Genomic DNA, 20011 nt, shown 5'->3' with positions numbered 1-20011 from the left:
ATCATACCTTCTAGGTTAACTGGTCTTTTTAACATTATGTAATGGTTCTCTTGCTGTGTTTTTTTTTCACCATAAAATATAACTCATCTGATATTAATATAGCTATACTAGTTTTCTTTTGGTATTTGCCTGACATAACTTTTCTTGCACTTTTATTTTCAAACTTTCTACATCCTTGTATTTTTTTGAATGTATGTTTTTTTTGTAAATAGTACACAGTGTTTTGTTTTTTTGTTTTAAAACACAGTCTATCAATTAATATTTTTTAACTGCCGAGCTTGGTTCATTACATTTATCTTGGTTGTGGATTATTTAAATTTAACATTTCTAAAAATAAATGTTACCATCTCACTATGTGTTTATCATAGTTTTCTGAGCAGAGATTCAGAAATATCAACCTCCGAGCCCCAGCCGCCTCACAATTTACTCTCAAAACAAGGAAATTTTAAACTCAGGGCAAACATTTTTTAAAATACTTAGAGATAAAAACACTGAAAGTCAATTGCTCAAGCATCCAAGTAAAACAAATCAGCACAAATCCTCCAAAACATATTTGAAAAGATATTTTTATGCAGACAAGGGTTATCAAAATAGAGATGTTGGCAAACTGTTTTTATTTCAGTTCATAAACAACATTTGAGATCTGAGTTCTGCATTCTGATATTCCTGTGGTCTTTTGCGCTTTCTAATGACAGTACAAGAAACCACAAGTTACCTTGTTAAAATAATAATAATAAAATATTAGGACATTGTAGAAAAAGACCTTGAATTATGTATGGCTCTACCGAGACTAGCTGATAAATAGGTGTGAATGATTTGCCACTAGTATATCAATTGTTTGTAAATGTAAAGGTGTGTTTTGAGATTACTTGACAACAAATTGTTCTCAGGAGGCGTTTTAAGTACCCTTTGGTCTGAAACATAATCTCATTTGTATTAGATGGTGATTGGCCAATCTAAATCTCACTAAGAGAAGCCATTTCCAGTGTCACAGGTTTTCATATTTATTTCCAAAATATAAAAGCCAAACTCATTTGTTATAATGTATAGGACTGATAATGTTTACCTTACTCCCTTACTAGCCTACTTTTAGTTCTAGAATTACAGACTCTTAGTGTAGAAAGGAGTCTGAAAGCTATTCTAGTTCAATTGCCCATTTGATGCATGAATGGCATTTACATAATTCTGCCAAGCTGTCGAGTTGTCTGTGTTTGAATACAACCATAACAGGGAACTCACTTCCACCAGAAGCAGTCAATTAAAAGACCTCTTAAAAACTGAGCCATTAATTGTGTCTATCAGCCTAATATACTTCTTGGACCAATACAGTAAAACCAGACACAACTGTCTCATACAGTCTTTCAAACATTGAAAACAACCATCAAATCTTTCTTCATGCCTCCAGCATAAAAAGTCCAATTCAATAAATTATTCTACATAATCTACCATATTTGGTAATATTTTTCATATAATCAGTTTCTCTAGGCTCTCCCTCGACGTGTCCTTAGTATTTAATACAATAGTAGGGTGGAGATTTTACCTTGACCATGTCAAAAGGTTCCCTTAATTTCTTAGTCTTAGATACCATTCTTTGGTTAATTCAACCAGAAGTCAGTCTCTTTGGAGAGCATATCACTGTGCTGATTCTTACAGAGCCTACAACATCAGTGCAAGGAAACTAACATTGAAGACCTACTATGTACCAGGCCCTGTGCCAACATTTAAAGACCAAGATTTTAGCCACATTGATCTGATCCCAAAGCACATGCTCGTTCCCACTTGTCTTCTCCAACCGTCTATCCCTCGTGTTTTGTTAAGCCATGTCAAAAGACATATCATCTATAATTATAGCAACAATAAAGTAAAGGCCATCCTTTTTCAAGGGCTGAGCATGAAACATTCATGAGTCACTTGTAGCCCCAGGGCTGTGGACTGGTCAATTTTTGTACAAAGGTCCCTTCAGCCCTAATAATGTGAAAGTACATTGGAGCTTATTCCCTTCCCAAATGACCAAATTTATAAACCAGTGGAATCCAAGTTAATGCTATTATGTTAACATACTCGGGATGTATGAGTGCTGGATTAATCTTCCTACAATTTTGCTTTGTGCTTCTTTTGAATGGTTGCCCATTGTCCAAACTCCATCTTCTGTCATTTGAATTTTCCGGTCATTCTCCTATTTCCCTTCCAATCCAGTCTCCCTTTATTCTACCAGGCTATGTGAAGAGAGACAGGTGGATGTGGGAGCACATCCCACATCAGGAAATAGAATCATACCAGGGTGAAGAAATCTACAGGGTAAAGTCAGGGCATGGGCCCTGGTCTTGCCCTCCTCGATTGGTTGTTGGGAAGGGACTTGTCTTCTCTAAGGTATTGTTCCTTGGAATTGTGAAATAGTTTAGGAAGGGTCTTGTTTTGTAAAAGAAATTTATGGGGTAGACTTTTTGGACTGAGAAAAAATCATGAGCTGCCTACATGTTACTCCTGAATTTCTAGTATGATTAGCCCAGCCTCCTTTTGCAGAAAGGTGAACTTTTTTTGAGTAAGTGGAAAGTAATCCACTAGACTCATTAAGGGGACACTGCTGAGTATGTTCTGCTTATGTCAATTTACTTATCCAAAGGTCTTCATGGAAGGTCAAGAATACTTATAACAGACGGAAGAATTTCTGGGTGCCTGTGTGATATTTGCCTTTCATACCCTAAAGTATATAATATTTACCTCTCTGACTGTACATTCTGACTTGGCATCTACATTATAGGATTCTGGAGATTAAGGACTAGATATTCTTCTTTGAGCCCTTAATATTTTGCTCACAGTATCTTTTAATACATGTTGGACCTGATCTTTTACCCAGTTGCCCCCAGCATCCTCCTCACTGTACTGCTTTCCTTAATGAAGAGGCCCACATACTTATAACTGCTGGTATGAATTATCCATCCCAAAGATAGCTACCTATTTTGATTGATGGACTGTTTTTGCCAACCTTGGAAAAGAAACAGAAGAGAACCATCTTCTCTGATTTCTACTTTTTCTGAAGAGTGCACAGTAATTTTTTATTATGCTGGAATTCAACACTGCCACTCAGCACAGGCTACTGGATTGATTCCCTACCAGGCTGGTGAAATTCAAGAAATTCTGGGCAGCCATGCCAACTTTCTGTTTACCTAAATAGCCATATGACTATAAAACAAGTCTGGATTTGTATTTTCCCAAGTTATTTCAAAACAATTAGTAACAGAATTGAACTGACTTACAAAACAGACCCAGGAAGTTGCCTATGACAGAACTCTGCAGATAGTTCTGAGATGTGGCTCCTGTACTCCCTTTGCAGTCTGTCTTTGCAGCAGCCATGGTAGCCTCCATTGCTGAGCTCCAGAAACCTTCCCCCACCCCCCTACCCCCATCAGAACCAGCTCTGACCAAGGCAGTTCATGCAGCCTCAGCCTTAGCTGACCACGTCCAGATTAGTTGAACTTTCATAACCTAAGTTTCAGGCATTCCAGAGTGAGCTCAGGCCATGTCCATGTTTCTCAAGTCATAGCTTTTCTGTAACTATCTAGATTTTTTTTTTTTTAAGATGAAAGATTTTACTTCCCGAATGAGGAGAGATTGGAAGTGAATATCGAAACTACGTCAGTATTATGTTTAAATTAAATATTAACTTAGAAATAGAAACCCCAAAACATGGCAGATAAAGAAGGCTTTTTCAGCTGGTCCCAACTGTTATGTCTCTGAGCTTCTCTCCTACCGCCCAATCCAAGCAATTACAGGCACATTAGCCCCAAACGTGCCTTTACCCAGGCTAAAGCCCTAGCAAATTCCCACTCTTTCTTCACAGCCCAGTTGACTTATCACTTCTTTCGCGAATACTTTTTGATTCCCCAGACACTCTACTTCATGGTAGCCCTGGGCATTGCTCATTAAATTGAAATTTTAATTTGTCATTAAATTGAAAATCCTTGAAATACTTGTCTGTTTTCCATGTATTCTATTTTTGTATTCCTTGGATTTAGCAAACTTAGTGATCTGGATTTTATATCAGTCTTTATGGTTCTGCCTGGTGCCTGGCCTTGTGCTATAGACCCTCATGGATGAGCAGGCTGCCCTGAATCTTGATCTAGTTGAGTGGGCTATTTCTAGACCCCTTCTCCAGGTCTGTACCCTTGACAAGGTTATGTTCCTAGTGGAGATGATGCTGTTCTGAAGATGTCTTTGACTACTGCCCTGCCTGGGATCACTGGTTATAGTTTCTCAGCTGGTGGATTTTTTTCCTCTTAAGTCATGGTCAAGCTCCTGATGCTCCTTGGACGTGCATATTAGATTACTGTGCATTCTCTCTGGAGGCTTATCCTCCAACCTCAGTGTCCCCTGTTCTAATCCCATCTCATTCTGGCCTTTTTCCTCTCCAACTAGTAGGTGCCTTCGTGGTCTCAGTACAACCCCTTGATTAAGTCCAATCATTTATTCATTCAGTCACAAGCTATTTACTAACTACTATGCATAGGCATTGTGCCAGGTGCTGGGTTGCAATGGCGAACAAGACACAGTCTTTGTTTTCCTCAAGAAGTATATGGGCTACACCATGCATGAGAGACAATTGCTTTTTCCAGAGCCTGTGAAAAGTCTCCAAGTCTTTACCCCAAGTCTCCAGTTGTTTCCAAACTCATAACTGATCTCTGTATAGCAGGTGGAAGCACATTTTCTTGTGAGGCATTGCGAGCCATGAAGTGCTAAAAACGATACTGGTGTTGACTGGGCTCTCTCTTCCTGAAAGAATGAACAACGAGTCTGTTGCTCAGCAGGCCTTAGTGTGAGAGGAGGAAATGAAGGACAACTTGGACTATAGCAAAAGAGCATTTGGAGGGAAAGTTTTGCAGTCTTTGTCTGGCAATACAAAAGGGAGAATGTCTCTAGACTGGCTGTATGTGCTAAAATTATTCTTTCAGGCTAATTTCTATTTTTATACAAGAAAATATAGTCCAAGAAGAGGAACATAAAAGAGAGGGTTCTGATTTTAAAATCTTAGGATTCTTAAATGAATGGGATTGGGAGTGAATCAAGAGAGTAAATCATTTTTCTTAAATAGATTATAATAATTTTTTAAAAACTTTGGAGGACAATTAGTGTCAGGCAAAAAGAATGATGAGTCTTGCGTGTTTAACATTTACGTGGCAAACATTAAAATGAAGAATCCTGGGCTCCCCATCTCCTAAAGTCCTGATTTTGTAGGGTTTCTCAACTTTGGTTCTGTTGACATTTTGGACTGAATAATTCTTTGTAGTTGGCAGAGTAGTTGGGCATTATGCTCTCTTCCTCCCTCCCTCCCCGCCCTCACACACACATACACACAAATATCTATAGAAAAATATCACTAGTTTTAAAAAAGAACAGTCTGAATTCAAGGACATCAGAAGATAAAGTGATTTCAAAATCCTTGAAAAACAAGTTGGCACCATGTTCATCCCCGTAGAAATAAAATCGTACTTCAAAACCACGGTGAGTCATGGCTCCTTCAGGAGCCACTGGAGGATCCAGTCTGTGGTGCAATTCTTTCTAAGGCTGAAGATCTCATCTGCATGAAATGGTACCTCCTCTGATAAAATGCTTCCAAATAAGTTCGGCACTTAAATAATAAGAAGAATTTCATAGTAGTAATAATAATGCATCAACTTTAGTAAATATATCCCATCTGGTTTATCATCAGATCTAATTTAATGGTTTTGTTTTCCCTTGTTATCCTGCAAGCAATATCTTTAAAGTTTTTGCCAGCCTGTACCTAGGCTTATCATGGACTCAAAAGGAAGCATATACCTCCTAATCAGGGAAATACTGCCTGTTTATAATCTAAGAGGCATAAACGGCAAATCTTTTAATGAGGCAAGCTATTAGACTTTTATTTGGCGAGAAAAGAAAATGTCAACAGACCAGTGAACAGCTGTCATTCTTTGACAGACTACCAGTACCTCAAGCTCCTTGTATACTTTACCTTTAATCTTTACAACCACCATGCAAGACAGGCTCTCAGACAGGCTCAATTTGGCCAAGATCACCCTGAAAAGTGGAGGGGCTAAAATTTGAAATTAGGATGTTCAACTCAATATCCTATATTCGTAATTCCTCCATTATGCTACAATTATAGAGCTGTTGTACTTGTTTAGGGGACCTAGGGCCGAGTTTGTTGTGTTTTTACTTTTATTCAGAAAGAATATCTCTGAACAGTGACTTGATATGTGTCTACTCAAATTTACTCAATCTTGCTACTGTTTGTAGCCAAGATATTTTTTTTCATATAAAATATGGGGAGAAGCGGAGGTTTTCCATTGATTTAGTGTTGGTCTTAGACCCTTATGTCTAAGTTTAGGTCTCTTTTTTTTCTTCAAAGATGGCGATTATCCAATCTGGACACCAAATCCTGATTACACTTAAGGGGAAGAGTCAGCTGGGCCTCGGTGTTGCATATGGGTGATCAAGTGTATGAAGTATACATCCTAGGAGAGTAGTTGCCAATCTGAGAAATAGCCCCAGATTAGAAGGCACCAGGATTTGAGAGGAAAAGAAAAAGCTCATGGACCTTGGGAGGGATGATGCACAAACAATGCTTTTACATGTCTAGTTTTCCCTCAGGTTTCTCTTCAGAGGAGGCCCTCTCTTCACTTCTTCACCTACAATTATCATTTTTTCAAATCACCTCTAGGGTTTTCTCTCTTTCGTGAAACCCTTGTGATTTCTCATGGATTCACTCCTCCCTCCCCTCCTTGAAATCCTATTAACATTTGCACCCGGCTCACGTAATCTTGTTCTTTATTATGTGCTCTTTTATATGCTCGTTGGACTCGTTTCTCCAACTGTATTTTAAGTTCCTTAAGAATAGTGACTTGTAAATGTAAACGGAGCACTGGAGATACAGTCGAAGTTTGAGAAATACTTGCTGAATGAGTCCCTGGTTTTCGTATACTTTAGGCATTTATTTAAAAGCAGAAAATCTTTCATGAAAAGTTATTTAAAGCACTGAATTAGCTTGCTTTGTTCTCAAAACGACAAACTTCGATAATTCCCTTAAAACAGTATTATATCAGTAATTTTTCTCACCTTTTGCTAGAGGCTAAGGAAGAACAAGAAGGCCAGTTAAGACTGCAGAAAATGGATGTATTTAAATATGCTGGTAAGAGAGGACTTTGGCTGTTTGACCATTTTCTATAGTCATGGAGCTCAACAAAGTTTACCATTTGTATAGGAATCTTTTAGTTCTTGGATGGAAAAATCTCTTTCCTGTAAAACTTCATGGAATTTCTGCTCCTGGCAGGGGCAACAGTTATTCATTTTGGTTCTTAAAAACTTGTGACATAGTTGTCCAAATGGGCACCAAATAAAGCGAGAAAAGAAAAGGCTCAACTACATATTTTAAAATTATTTTTGGTTCCAGGTGATGGGACTGGACAGGCTGCAACTGGCACTGACAATACTAACCCTTTACTCAGACCCAGGGGATCATCTTTGATCTAAAAACCTTGTCATTCAAACCAGCTGCCCAAGAAACAAATGCAAGTTCAAGACCTTACTTCATATTCTGGGCGACCACACATCCCGCCCATATCTCTATTCTGCCCAGCCGTGGCTTCAGTCTTTTTATTTTGAGCTTCTGTGTAGGGCTCTGATGAGGATAGGAGTTTTACATTTGACTATATGTCCCTTTCACTAGATGATTTTGGTCATCCGTCTGTCCTCTTTAATCATTTGGGCTTGTTTGAGTGACAAACATGTACTCCTAAGGATGTGTCTTGTCTCAGAAGAGTCCCTTTGTTATAACAGGACTCTGAAGTGAGGAGCCAACTCTCTGGGAAGAATCTCCAATTAGTTCAATAATTTTGCATAAGTGTCTTCCACTGTAATAACAGCCAACGTTTATTGAACACTTACTACCAGCCAGACCTTCTGCCAAGGACTTTACATATATCGTTTCATGTAATATTCAGAATTCCGCTATGAGATATAAAGTATTATTATTTGAATTTTACAGATTAGAAAATGGAGGCACAAAGGGGTTACCTAACTTGATCAGGGTATCGCAACTAGTTGATAGCAAAACCGACCTCTTGATTTTCTCCCTCAACACCAAATCTTCTCCTCCTTCGTTCTTCATCTCATCAGCTGAGGGCAACTCCATCCTTTCAGTTTTTAGGCTGAAACCCTTGGGGCCATTCTTGATTACTCTCCTTTTAAGCCCTACATCCAATGCTTCGGGAAATTCATTAGATTTGTCTTCAAAATGTATCTGACCCTGGCCACTTCTCTTATTCCCATTGCTCTCTTCTGAGTCAAGCTGCCATCATCTTTGGCTTGAAATACTTATATAACCCTCCTAACTAGATACAATCCTTCCATCCTTGTCTCCCCACAGGTTGCTCAGCAGCCAGAGCGATGCTTCAAATATAAAGCAGATCACACAAAAGCCAAAGTTCTCATAAGACCCTCCCATGCCCATCTCTGTTACCTTATTGCCACCATTCTCCTCACTCACCCTCTTCCAGCAACTGACCACCAGGTGTCTGGTCTTGGGGTCTAAGCACTGGGGCTCTCTGGTATGTCTTTCCCCCTGTATCCTCACAGTCAACTTCAAAGTCTCTACACAAACTCCTCTTTCTCAACGTAGCTCTCTACATACACTAACTCAAGGAGTACCAATTCTTCTTACTATGCTGTTTTTTTCTTATAGAATATATTATCTTTTAACATAGTGTATAATTCATTTGTTACATTTGTTGTTTGTAGTCTGCCTTCTCTCCCCTCTACCTCTCGCTACAGAGATTTTTGTCTGACGTATTCTCTGATGTACCCCAAGCATCAAAGACAGTCCTCAGCACATTGTATGTGATCAGTGAACATTTCTTGAATAAATGGAATAAATGGACCAAATCTCAATGTGGTTATTAATGTTGCAGACATACAGCATTCTCAGATGAAAAGACAGAATAATGCAGATATTATGAGGTGGCGCTGATCAAGATTCAGTTGAAAAGAAAACCTAGTGACGTTCATTCAGATGAAGGAGACGTATGGTGCAAGCATAGGTTGGAGAGAGTCAGGAAGATACAGAGGGAGTTCTTTACTGGGAGTTCACTTGCAGTATGTCAGTAAGGACACCCTTTCTTCTCGGCTTACAGGCCCAGGACTTAAATTTGCAGTCCTGGTTCTGCCATACCACAGGTTAAGTTCTGAGATGTTTCCCCTTCTCATTTCCCTGTCCTCACAGCCTCAAGGTCATGGCTGTTTCTCTGATCTGGTAAGACAAGATGAGAAATACAGGCCCCAGGATTTGGATCATTCAAAGAAGGGAGGAATCTGGAATGGAATTGTTAGGTTTGGGGTATTTTAATCATTTCCTGCAGGTTGGCAGGTTCCAAAAGGGTCAATTTCTAAAAGAATCAGGCAGGGTACACTTGAAGAAATTTCACTACTTGTCCACACAGTTTTCATATTTGGTCTCCAGATTTGATGTTCCACTGATGGATGCTTGAGACACACGTTTCTCAGTGGTGACACTTCTCTGTGACTTCTCTTACTTTGATCAAATTGAACCTTTCTGTCATCTGGACCCTTGCTCTGGCTTACCCTGCTTACTCTGGTTTGCTCCTAACACAGGATGAAAAGCGTGAGGGAAGGGTGGAGAGTGGGATCAGTTAGGAGGGACTGCTGTCCATTGTGAGGCCTGGCTTCCTGCTCACTCATGAGGTAACTCATTTTTATCTTGCCTGGCTTCGGTGCTGCTTGCTCTCTGTTGTCCACCTGGGACAACATTAAGGGCACATAGTCCAGTTGCTGAGGGGTTCTAACAATATATCCTCCAAAGGCTGCCAGGAAGTGACCACAGTATCTGCCTAAGCTGACCATCAGGTCAAACACATTGGTCTCGAGAATGGTCTAATGGAAAAAGTGCATTTGGCTGCAGAATTTGAATATTCAGACAAAGGTTATTTTGGAAATGTAAGGGGCTGAGGTCTGTGTACAAGCTAACCAAGCCCTGATTGACCTCTGATGGGCTGAGCTCTGAGACGCTGACAGTGGGCAGGAGCAACTGCAGAGGTGGAAGTGTTCTCAACCGTAGCCTTGGAACCACCAGAGCTAGGGCCCACCCAAGACGTCGTGTGTCCATTGGTCTGGCAAGAGGTTCGGGCGTCAATATTTTTTAAAATCTTTCCAGGTGATTTTATGTATAGCCAGAAACAAAAACTACCTGACAGAAGGATCCAGAGAAGGGGTGTCTGAGGAGCTGGCGAGGGGGATGCAGTCCCCTTTCCCCTGCTCTTTCCTGCTGCATCAATTTTCCATTTTCTCCTGGATTGTTTCCATAATCATATAAACAAGCTACAACTTCTCTATTCTAAATAAAAGACTCTTTATACTCCAAATCTTCTTTCAGTTACTGCCCCATTTTTTCCTGCTCACTTTAGAGAAAAAACTCCCTTAGATGTGCTTTCTGAATATGCTGTTCAATTCCTTTCTGGGCATTTTCTTCTAAACCCACTCCATTCGGGCCTCTCCCTTCCCTATGGCACAGCTGCTGGTCTGTCTTACCATTTGGTCATGCCGATGTACTCATGTATCACCCTCAGTCACAGAAGTGGGGAACCCAGCGAAGCTAAACACAGGCATTCCCGATACACTCCGGGGTGCAGCACATCCCTGGCTCAGCCCGTGGCTGGCCTAGCAGTGCTGAGATTAAAGTTCAGTGAACAGGATGCAGAACCAGAAAACTTCCCAGGAAGATGAGAAGGATAATGAAGCTTTCAGTAAAAGGAAAGGTGATGACTTACGCAGTGTGTAGTGGTGATGATGACAGAACTGGAGATGAAAGAGAGGCCGTCGTTCATGCTGACCTGGAGTGCGGCCTTCCTGCAATGACAACAGAGGAACCGGAGACACTCAGCGTGGAGTGCACGGAACAAGGGGCCGAGAGCTGGGCACACGGGTCCCCCGCGGGCTCTGCTCTTAACCACCCTTGGGACTGTAGTCTCTTTTCTTGGGGGCCTGAGCTGTCTCCTTCATAAAATGTGCATAGTCTTTAGGTCCCCTCCACCTCTAACATTCTAGGGAGACGTCAGAATGCACTCAGCTGGTGTCTCAAGGCAGCGCGCCTAGCCTTTCTTGCATTGCAGCAAATTGCATCCAATGGGCAAAACCTGCTTCCATTTAATTTACTTGTTATATTGTAGTAAGATGAAGTATTCTTTAAAAATGGTCCAAATCAGTGGAGTCAAAGTGGTCAAGCTATAAACTTAATGTTCCGTTGTCATTATCTGGATTCTTAGTGATCTGATTCTGATGAGGCGGCTTTGTTACTACCCAGCAAACTAATAGAAGTACAGCAATATATGAAGTAATTTGCCTTCTACGTCCTCACATCTATATGAAACTCACTAGAACGTTTTGAGCTTGTATTTTGCAGCATGGGTCCAGGGCTAGTGTGTAGAATCAGTGGGACTGTAGGCCGCTATTAAGCAACTGGATTGGAGGCTTTACAATTGAACAAATGATCGAAAGCTGAATTCAGATAAATAAGTTTTGCATTTTTTCCTTAAAGCCACCATTCTATCTTCAACCCATTATAGACATGTTTACAGAGGGGCTAGTTTGTGTTCCCTCACAAACATTGCTTCTCTGTTTCCCCACATATTTCTTTTCTTGCTCAGGGTGCTAATTCTCTTTTATTCTGTTGAATATATTGATCACCACTCATTAGCAATTAAAATTACACCACCATGAGATGTCCCCCCTTAAATAAATTCAGAGAAACTCGTACAATCTGGGTGAACACCAGATACTCCACAGAGGCATAGAGGAAATGGCATGGAGCTTGGCCTCAGAAGGTCTGAATCTGGGGCCTTGAAACAGCTGTGGACCCATTTATCCTTTCTGAACTTCATTATCTCTAAGGAGGAGAAAATTATCTACCAGGCTAAGGTAATGTGCGTGAGAACTTTCTAGAAATGTAGCTGTGATTAAGTCAGACAGACCTTGGTTTGAGCCTGAACTCTTTCATTTACTGTTGTGTGACCTCAGGCAAGCTACTCAAATTCTCTTAGCCACAGATTTTACATCTGTAAAACTGGGGTGATGTGAGTGTCTGGTTTGTCGGGAACTTGGGAGGGCGAAGTGAGATCCCCTTTGCAAAACATGTATCTTGGTGCCTGGCTCACTGTAAGAATCGACATCATCATCATCATTACCTGGAGGAGTCTAGAGAAAGCCTCCCTTATGACAACGAAGAAAGATACTTCTTTCTCTTCCCTTTGTCCCCTCTACCCGCCCTCTCCTCCCTGGCTGTGAAGTTCAATGCTGGTGGAAACTTACATGCCAACTTCTTTTAAGATAGGTGCTGGACACAGCAAATAAGTGTCTTCCACAGTAAAAGGTTTCTCATCTGCAAAAAGGAAGTCAGCAAATTAAGAGGAGTGAGGCAAATTTGTAATTTCAAATTCAGTGACTCCTAGAGACTATCAACCAAGTCCTGAGAGACACTCAAAAAAGCAATAACTATTTGAAATAGATATTCATCTTGAGCTGTAAAATTCACTAGAGTGAACTCAAGGTCCCCTGCCTGCATACTAGTCCTTGACCCCATACATCCAGCTGAGTTAACTGGCGAGCAAATACAGACCAGGCATAACTAAGCGGAAGTTAAGAAAATATTAGACTTTTCCTCAGGGAGCTTCAGATCTAAGTCTAGTTTGAGAGAGAAGCCATATTCACAGAAAAAGTTCACTGACAAAAACAAGAAGTGGCTAAGCCAAAATATCATTTGGCTTCAGAAAACGGAGAGCTCCCTTTCAGTAGGAAATATAGTGAGGTCATAGGGAACACAAAACGAACTGTGCTACAGGGCAGAGACGAAGAAGATACATTCATGGTAGGAGAATGGCATGAGCAAAGACAGAGCAAACCAAAGGCATGTCCATAGGTAGGATTTGAAAACATCAGCATAGGAAGACGTATGGTCCAAGCTCTTTGAATTAGACTGAGAGGTTTGGACATAGGTCTATTAGCTACAAAAAGAACTTTGGAAGTTTTGGAGAAAAACTTGAAAGGATGAGTTTTAGAAGTTTTAGCAGATGTAGCTGTGAAAGATGGATTAGAGTCGGGGGGGACCTCGTAGGCAAGGAAGTTCTTGCTCTTATCCTGGGAAAAAGAGACTGGGAAAGCTCAAGTAGCTTCAATCAAGAACTCCTTAAGAACTTCATTGTGTCCCAGATTCTGGGGCCAGAAGAAGAGATGAAGAGTTACTATACTCATTGCATAGTAGCAGTTCCTTCCTATCCTATATGTAGTATTTGAATGTTGGACTATAGTACATATACACTATATAATATACATACATGCACAGAGTATATTCTAACATTTATTGGATGCATATTGTATACAAAAGACTGTGGTAGGACTTGTACGTGATACAAAGATGAATAATTTGTGTCCTTTATATCAAGCTGTAAATACAAATACCTACTCTAGAAGATAGAAAGAATACATATGAAATTGAAGGACGATATTCTGCTATTGGCATTTGTTGTGAAACTGATGTCTCTGATGACATTTGAATGTGGCTGACACAGCACACCTTCCCCAGAGGAGATTAGGGAGTCCCATGCCCTACTTGCCTGGATTAAGGAACAGAGCTATCTGGGATGGAGTTAGAGGACACGTCTGAGTCCTCTAATTAAGCCCTAAGTCCTCCTGGAGGGACGAGGAAGAGGATGTTTAATTATAGTCTTCTCTGATGTCTAGGGAAATTTTCAAGGGGTGAAAAGTTAGGGAGGTTATTCCATGTCATTTATTCATTCGTTCATTTGCTCAACAACTATTTATAGAAGGTCTACTATGTGCTAGAGACACAGGCTTTGTGAAAAGAAACTACCTCTGTTTTCATGAATTTTACAGAAGCTGTAGGGGAGATAGTTATCGAACACGTTTGTCTTTATTTAAAAATATTCTTTTAAATATCTACCACTTGCCAGACATTTTGCTAAGCCTTGTAGTGAACAGAACAGATGAAGCACCTCACTCAAGGAGCTGACATGCTAGTAGCTACTACGTAATTATAATTGTGGTGAGCATTAAGAAGGAGGAGGCGGGCTCTCGTCTGGAAGGTCAGGAACTGCTTCCCTGAGGAAAGACTCTGGAAGCTGAAACCTGAAGGTTGGGTGAAGAGGAGATGGAATGGGAGAGATGCAGTACTGCAAAGGTCCTGGGACAGGAAGCAGCCCAGATCATTGGAGAGCTAGAAGGCCATTTAGGCTGTTGGATTTGAGTGAGACAATGGCTCAACATGAGGTTAGGAAAGGCAGCAGGACCAGGTGACTGAGGCCTCGTAGGCCATGGTGGGGCTTTTGGAATTTTTCCTAAAAGCAACAGGAAGCTATTGGAGGTTCCCCTAGGATTTAGAATTAGCATTGGCAGATTACAGAATGTTGCTGGAAAAGTGGGGAGAGGGTGTGTTGAGTGAAATTAGAAAGCTTATGATGACCGTGGAAAATCACCCAGTACCTGAGCTGAGTGTTATTATTTTCAAGATGTTTTCCTGTCTGTGTTGACAACGACAGCGATACTCCTCCTGGGGGCAGGCAGTGTGTAGGTGTTCTCTAAGTGCTTACATACATCACGTAATTGAAGTTAAGTCTCTGGGAGTGCTATCAGGGAAGGATATTATTCTCTTCATTTTAAAAATGAGGGACAGACATACAGAGATGAAGAAACTTGTCCAACCTTACATAGGGGAGCTTGGATCCACGCCCAGGCATTCTGGTTGCCATCTCTTAATATGAGCTATGCTTTTTCTTTTCCTCACAATGACCTTGTGAATCAAGGCAGGGATACTTCAGCTCATTTTCCAGATGCAAAATTAAGGCTCAGAGAGGTGATAGGGACTCAAGGTTGCACAGCAAGTCAGAGGTCAATCCAGGACTAGAACTGAGTTCCTTATTATTCTTTTGTAGCGGAGAGCTTCTCCATTCCAGGAAAGGCTCGTATTAGAGAATAAAGCAAACTTTGGACAGGCATGGCTGACTAGAAGTTACATTTATTTTCTCTCGGTCATGGCTTACCCTGCTGTACAAGCACTAGTAATACCTGGGAGTGCAGACTGCTGCCCCTCGAGCCACAGAGCAGCCACAGGAGGACTCGTGACTCCTGGCTACATTCTGTGGGAAGGGCTGGCTCACGCTGAGGGGGGCCTCCGAGTCAGTGCACGGCAGTGACACGTCAGGGAGGCTCCAGCGGCCTGCAGGCCCCTGTGCCCGTGTTCACTTCCTGGGCTTTCCCTGCACAGTGCCTCTCCCTTCCCTCCAACTCAGTGGGATGGAGTAAAAGGACAAGATTGACCTAGTCAAGTAGACCTTTCTCTTTCTCCCTCATTTTCCATTCCAGCCTGGGAGTTCAACTATTTCTGGAGCAAAGCAGAGGAAAACCTGGCTGGGAGGGCTGAGGACTTTGCCGAGGCTGTAAGACAGACTTGACACGGCCTTCCATCAGTTTATCAGCCTCCAAGGCTGTGGGCCCACTCTGGGGAGCTGGTATTTTCTGCTCTGAAAAAGGTTGTTTGGTTTGGAGACTCTTTTTATTTTACCACAAAAATGAGTGACTTTTTTCCTCTCTCTCTCTCTCTAAACAAAGGAGAGCCATTTGGTTTCCATAACTCAGATCATCTGACTTCTTCCTGGAACCTTCATTTGGGAAGCAGGGCACAAAGCCTTCTTCCTCCGCTGGGCCACCTTTGGCTCTGGGGCCATCCCAACCTTGCTGTTACCTCTGCCAAAACCAGTGGTGTTGTGACATTTATGGGGTCATAATCCACTCTTGTAACGACTGAGGCCTTGTGCCCCTCTGTCCACCAGGCTCCCATTTCACTGCTTGTTAGTGCTGAGCGGGCCTGGGAAATGAGCCCCGGGAGCTAAGACCAGATCTTGGCTTGTTCGCAACTGGGGAGAAAATTAGGAGTGGTGGGAGTTTGAAACGAGAAGTTAAGGGAATTTTTAGAGGATTTATAAATATAAATTTCTTCGCCTTTTACCAAAGATATTCAGAATTCAATGCATACCCATGAGTGTCATTATGCCAAACATCCCAAGCTTGAGAGCTGGGCATCCCTGGGGATGAGTACAGGGCACAGAGAGGGGCAGGGTAGATTTCAAAGGCAAACAGATCCAGGTTCAAATCCCAGCTTTTCTTACTAGTGTGTGACTGAGGACAAGATCCTTCTCTGTAGATAGTGATGATGACATCATTGCACATGGTTGTGTGGTTGGTAAATAAGAGTGCATAAAAGTACAAAACAAGTTACTTGGCACTTAATAAACATTTAGTAAACATTATTCTACATTATACGGGTATTAATGCCTTTAAAATAGATCATATGAATGTGTGTTTTAAAATCAGAGGAATTGAAGATTAAAATTTTCAAAATGTCTGCTTGTTTAATGACATTGTTCTGTCAAAGTAACATCTTTTTAGGCATTAAGAATTCCTAGGAAAATGAAAAGTTTTAGCTAATGTGTGTATACATATATATGTACACACATGCACATATATATACACACATATCCATAAATCCACACAAATATCTATATCCATATTTATATTTATATCTATGTCTGTATCTGTATCAATATTTATATTAATTTTGTCTAACACTATACATCCATGATCTTATTTGACATTACTATTTTTTATTATTAACAATTTGGGAAACTGAGTCTCTGAGAGGTTAGTTAATTGAATTTGTGTTGCATCAGTAATAAGTATCAGAGCTGGAATTCAAACTCACGTTTATTGAAATGACTTGCCCGAAGTCAACCCATGTAGCTTGTTTTTACAGATGTATGTAATTTAAACTAGTTAGCCATTTTATATTGTCATAATCTCACAGCTTATTTTATGATGTAGCCTGAAGTACCCCAGAGCTGAGTCTCTTTATACCTGACCATTTTAGAGGCAAATGGTCAAGACTCTCCAAGGGCGAGGGAGATAATAGAAGGAGGCATGTCTCCCTTGAGAGAGGATCAGGGTTGAAAAGCTCTGTGATAACATTCAGGCACCAGCCAAGACAATGGTATACTGTAATGGACCCCTGTTCCTGAACCATATATTCAAATATGTACATTTGCAAGTTTTGACCTTGGATCAATGAATTTTCTTTATAGACTGGTGACAAAGTTCCCAGAGTTCTTCCTTGTAGTTGGAGACTGTCTAATGGATTTGGGATAAAACCAGGATTAAAATTCATTAGCCAATTCAAACACTAATCACAGTGAATCCTTTTATAGGGCTAATTAAATAATTCAAATACTTTCCAGGTCTTGGCAATCTTTTTTTGATATAAATATTTATTTCTGGCTGAAAGGAAAAGAAAAATAACCCTAAGTCTTATCTGGGGGAGCTTGCTGAAACCATCCAAAAGCTGATGTAATCTCCAAAGCAGAATTTACATTCCTACTGTGACAAAATAGTGGAGGTTAGGGACTAAATGAGCTCACCCTACTCTTTCTTCCAGTCTCCCCTGGGTCCAGGGAGCATTTTTATGGCATGCCTGAGCCAAGTACAACTGTTCAGCACCAAATTATCAGCTGGTTTGGGAATGTGTCTCTGAATTAAGGGAATTCACTGACTTCAAAAGTAACAAGTTGTTTTAAAGTTAGATTTTTAAAATATTGTGTGAAAACCTGAAATAAAGTGATATGCAGCAGGACTCCAAGTTGGTGATATTTATTAGGACCTGAGTTGAGCTTTCTGGAGCCTCAGCCAAAAAAGAGGTAGTTGATTACCCTACTGGGGCTTCTGCAATGATAATTCACAAATGTGAAGTTCTTAGTGAAAAGTTAAGTGGGATCCATTGCTTAAGAGTTGAAAGAAACTAACATCTATTGGGCATGCACTGTGTGGGCTGCAAGTTTTTCATAGATGGGTGAGATAACAAGTCTACGGATTCTTTTGACAGAAAGCATTAAACTCTACAAAGCAGAAGTTTTGAAAGTAGAGAGAGAGTTGCTTCTACTTGGAAAGGCTGAACAATGGTTCTGTGGTCAGGGCAGCGAGAAATGAGGGTCAAAACAGTGCCACACATGCACTTCACCACCATCTCTTCCCATTCTGTTTCGACCCTTGTTTCTCATTGTCCTGACCACAGAACCATTGTTCAGCCTTTCCAAGTAGAAGCAACTCTCTCTCTACTTTCAAAACTTCTGCTTTTGAAAGTAGAAGTCCCAAGTTGGGAACAATCCTCAGAACATAATATGTCCACTGTAATGTCCTCTCATGCCCAGCTGAAGCCAGAGGGGTGCGTATAACATGGCATAACCAAGCTGGCCACCAGCTAGCTTTTCCTCAGACATGGCCCATACCCACCCACTCCTTTTCTGGCCTAGAGTTGTTGCATGGTTTCATGGGAAGCCTTCACTGGCTAGTTACTATCAGATCAGGCGAAGAGCTTGGCCAACAGGATCCAGGTAAGTTCTGTGGGCCTATACTTAACCAGTTCCTATTCATCACAGGTATCCAGGATACGTCTCTTGCTTCCCCTCCCTGATCTCTAGGACAGGTTGGAATAGGATAGAAAACAATGAGCACATTAAGAGCCTGGGCTCTAGAGTCCCATCACAGCTCTGCCACCCGCTTCCTATGTAACTCTGTCCATAACCCAGAATCCTCAACTATAAGATGGTAATGATACTCAGTTCATAAATAGTTGTACATTTTAATGAGATGATTAAATGCTCACCATCTAATAAGCACTTGACATATGTCAACTGCTATTACTAAAGTGGGGTATTGCAGGGCTCATTATCTGAGACACCTGTAAAACATAAGATGTGAATGTGTGTGCACACTGCGTAGGTCTTGCAACTGATCCTCTGTGTTGTGTCAGGGCTATGTGGCATGAGTATGGTAAGGGGAAAGTCATCTATCCAAAAAGGATCTGTGGACATATATATAGTGCAGTGGTTCTAAATCGGGGGTGGTTTTTGTCCCTCAGGATACAATTGGCAAGGCCTGAGACAGTTTTGGTTGTCAGACTAGGGGACGCGTTCTATCGGCATTTAGTGAGTAAAGACCAGAGACAGTGCTAAAGATCCTATAATGCACAGGGCATCCCTCTGCGCCTCAACAAAGAATTACCTGGACCAAAATGTCGACAGTGCCAAAGTAAGAAATTCTGGAATAATATCTATTATGGCTTTCTGTCTTTGTTTGGTCCCTTGTAGAGGGTCCTACAGATATTATGGGGTGGTTCACAACCCCCAGGGAACTGGTAGAATGTCCAGGAAAGTTCAGAGGTGTTGCAGAATGATGAGTAGAGGAAAGAGAAGGAGTAACAGCTTGAGGGCCATTGGACGACACCTGGTTGGAGTAGGGAAGAGAGTGTTTCTTGGTAAATTCCTCTACGCAGGCTTCGATGGGTTCAGGTTTCCTAGATAGTTAGCATAGAACATGAGCCACTCTGCTGGTGGAGCTTTATAACTGAAATGGGGCAGTCCAGGAGTGCGGCTTCTGAGCTGCTGTGGGTGGGAAGGCTGTAGAGCCAGAACACCTTACTTATAAATAGCAATGTAAGACTCGGCTGCACAGTCTTAAAAGGGAATAAAGTGGGTTGCCTTGGTCACAGTGTACATGAGCATCAAGATTACATCATGGCCCCAGATGGAGAAAAGAGAGCAGAAGGAGAAGGACCATGAGTCCATTCCCAGAGGAGTGCAGGGTTGGAATCCTGCAGCCCTGCTGGCCTCCGAGTTGTCTTTTTTGGGCTTACACATTGGCCAGTCCCACACAAGGTTGTGACACCACCCCTCCCCCCAACCCCCGACCATGATTCTGGGCCGACATCAGCTTTTAGAACTGGTCTTCGGCACAGTTCGTCTGGCTTCTCAGGATGCAAATTACTTCCTGCTTATATTTACCACTTTTTAAAAAATTAATTATAAAAATAGTACATGTTTAGTGTAAGAACTCTGAGAAATACAGAGAAGTG

The 20011-nt window shown here is 41.3% G+C and overlaps 1 protein-coding gene across 3 annotated transcripts in view; it reads right to left on the bottom strand.

The window, feature by feature from the left end:
- ANTXR1 (ANTXR cell adhesion molecule 1) overlaps positions 1-20011 on the bottom strand; it is a 201201-nt gene that overhangs the window by 93716 nt on the left and 87474 nt on the right. For 2 of the 3 annotated variants that reach the window (XM_016128442.2, XM_036225087.1), the window contains exons 11-12: positions 12352-12421; positions 10815-10893 (exon numbers count right to left, since the gene is read on the bottom strand). In XM_016128442.2, the coding sequence (XP_015983928.2) occupies positions 10815-10893; positions 12352-12421 (149 nt within the window). Of the gene's footprint in view, positions 1-5361; positions 5627-10814; positions 10894-12351; positions 12422-20011 lie in introns of those variants that run through there. The other variant, XM_036225088.1, reaches the window with a different exon arrangement.

The sequence above is a fragment of the Rousettus aegyptiacus genome, unplaced genomic scaffold, assembly GCF_014176215.1.
Source record: "Rousettus aegyptiacus isolate mRouAeg1 unplaced genomic scaffold, mRouAeg1.p scaffold_m13_p_7, whole genome shotgun sequence".
NCBI lineage: Eukaryota > Metazoa > Chordata > Mammalia > Chiroptera > Pteropodidae > Rousettus > Rousettus aegyptiacus.
The sequence above is the reverse complement of the archived record's forward strand: the minus strand, read 5'-3'. Positions and strand labels throughout refer to the sequence as shown.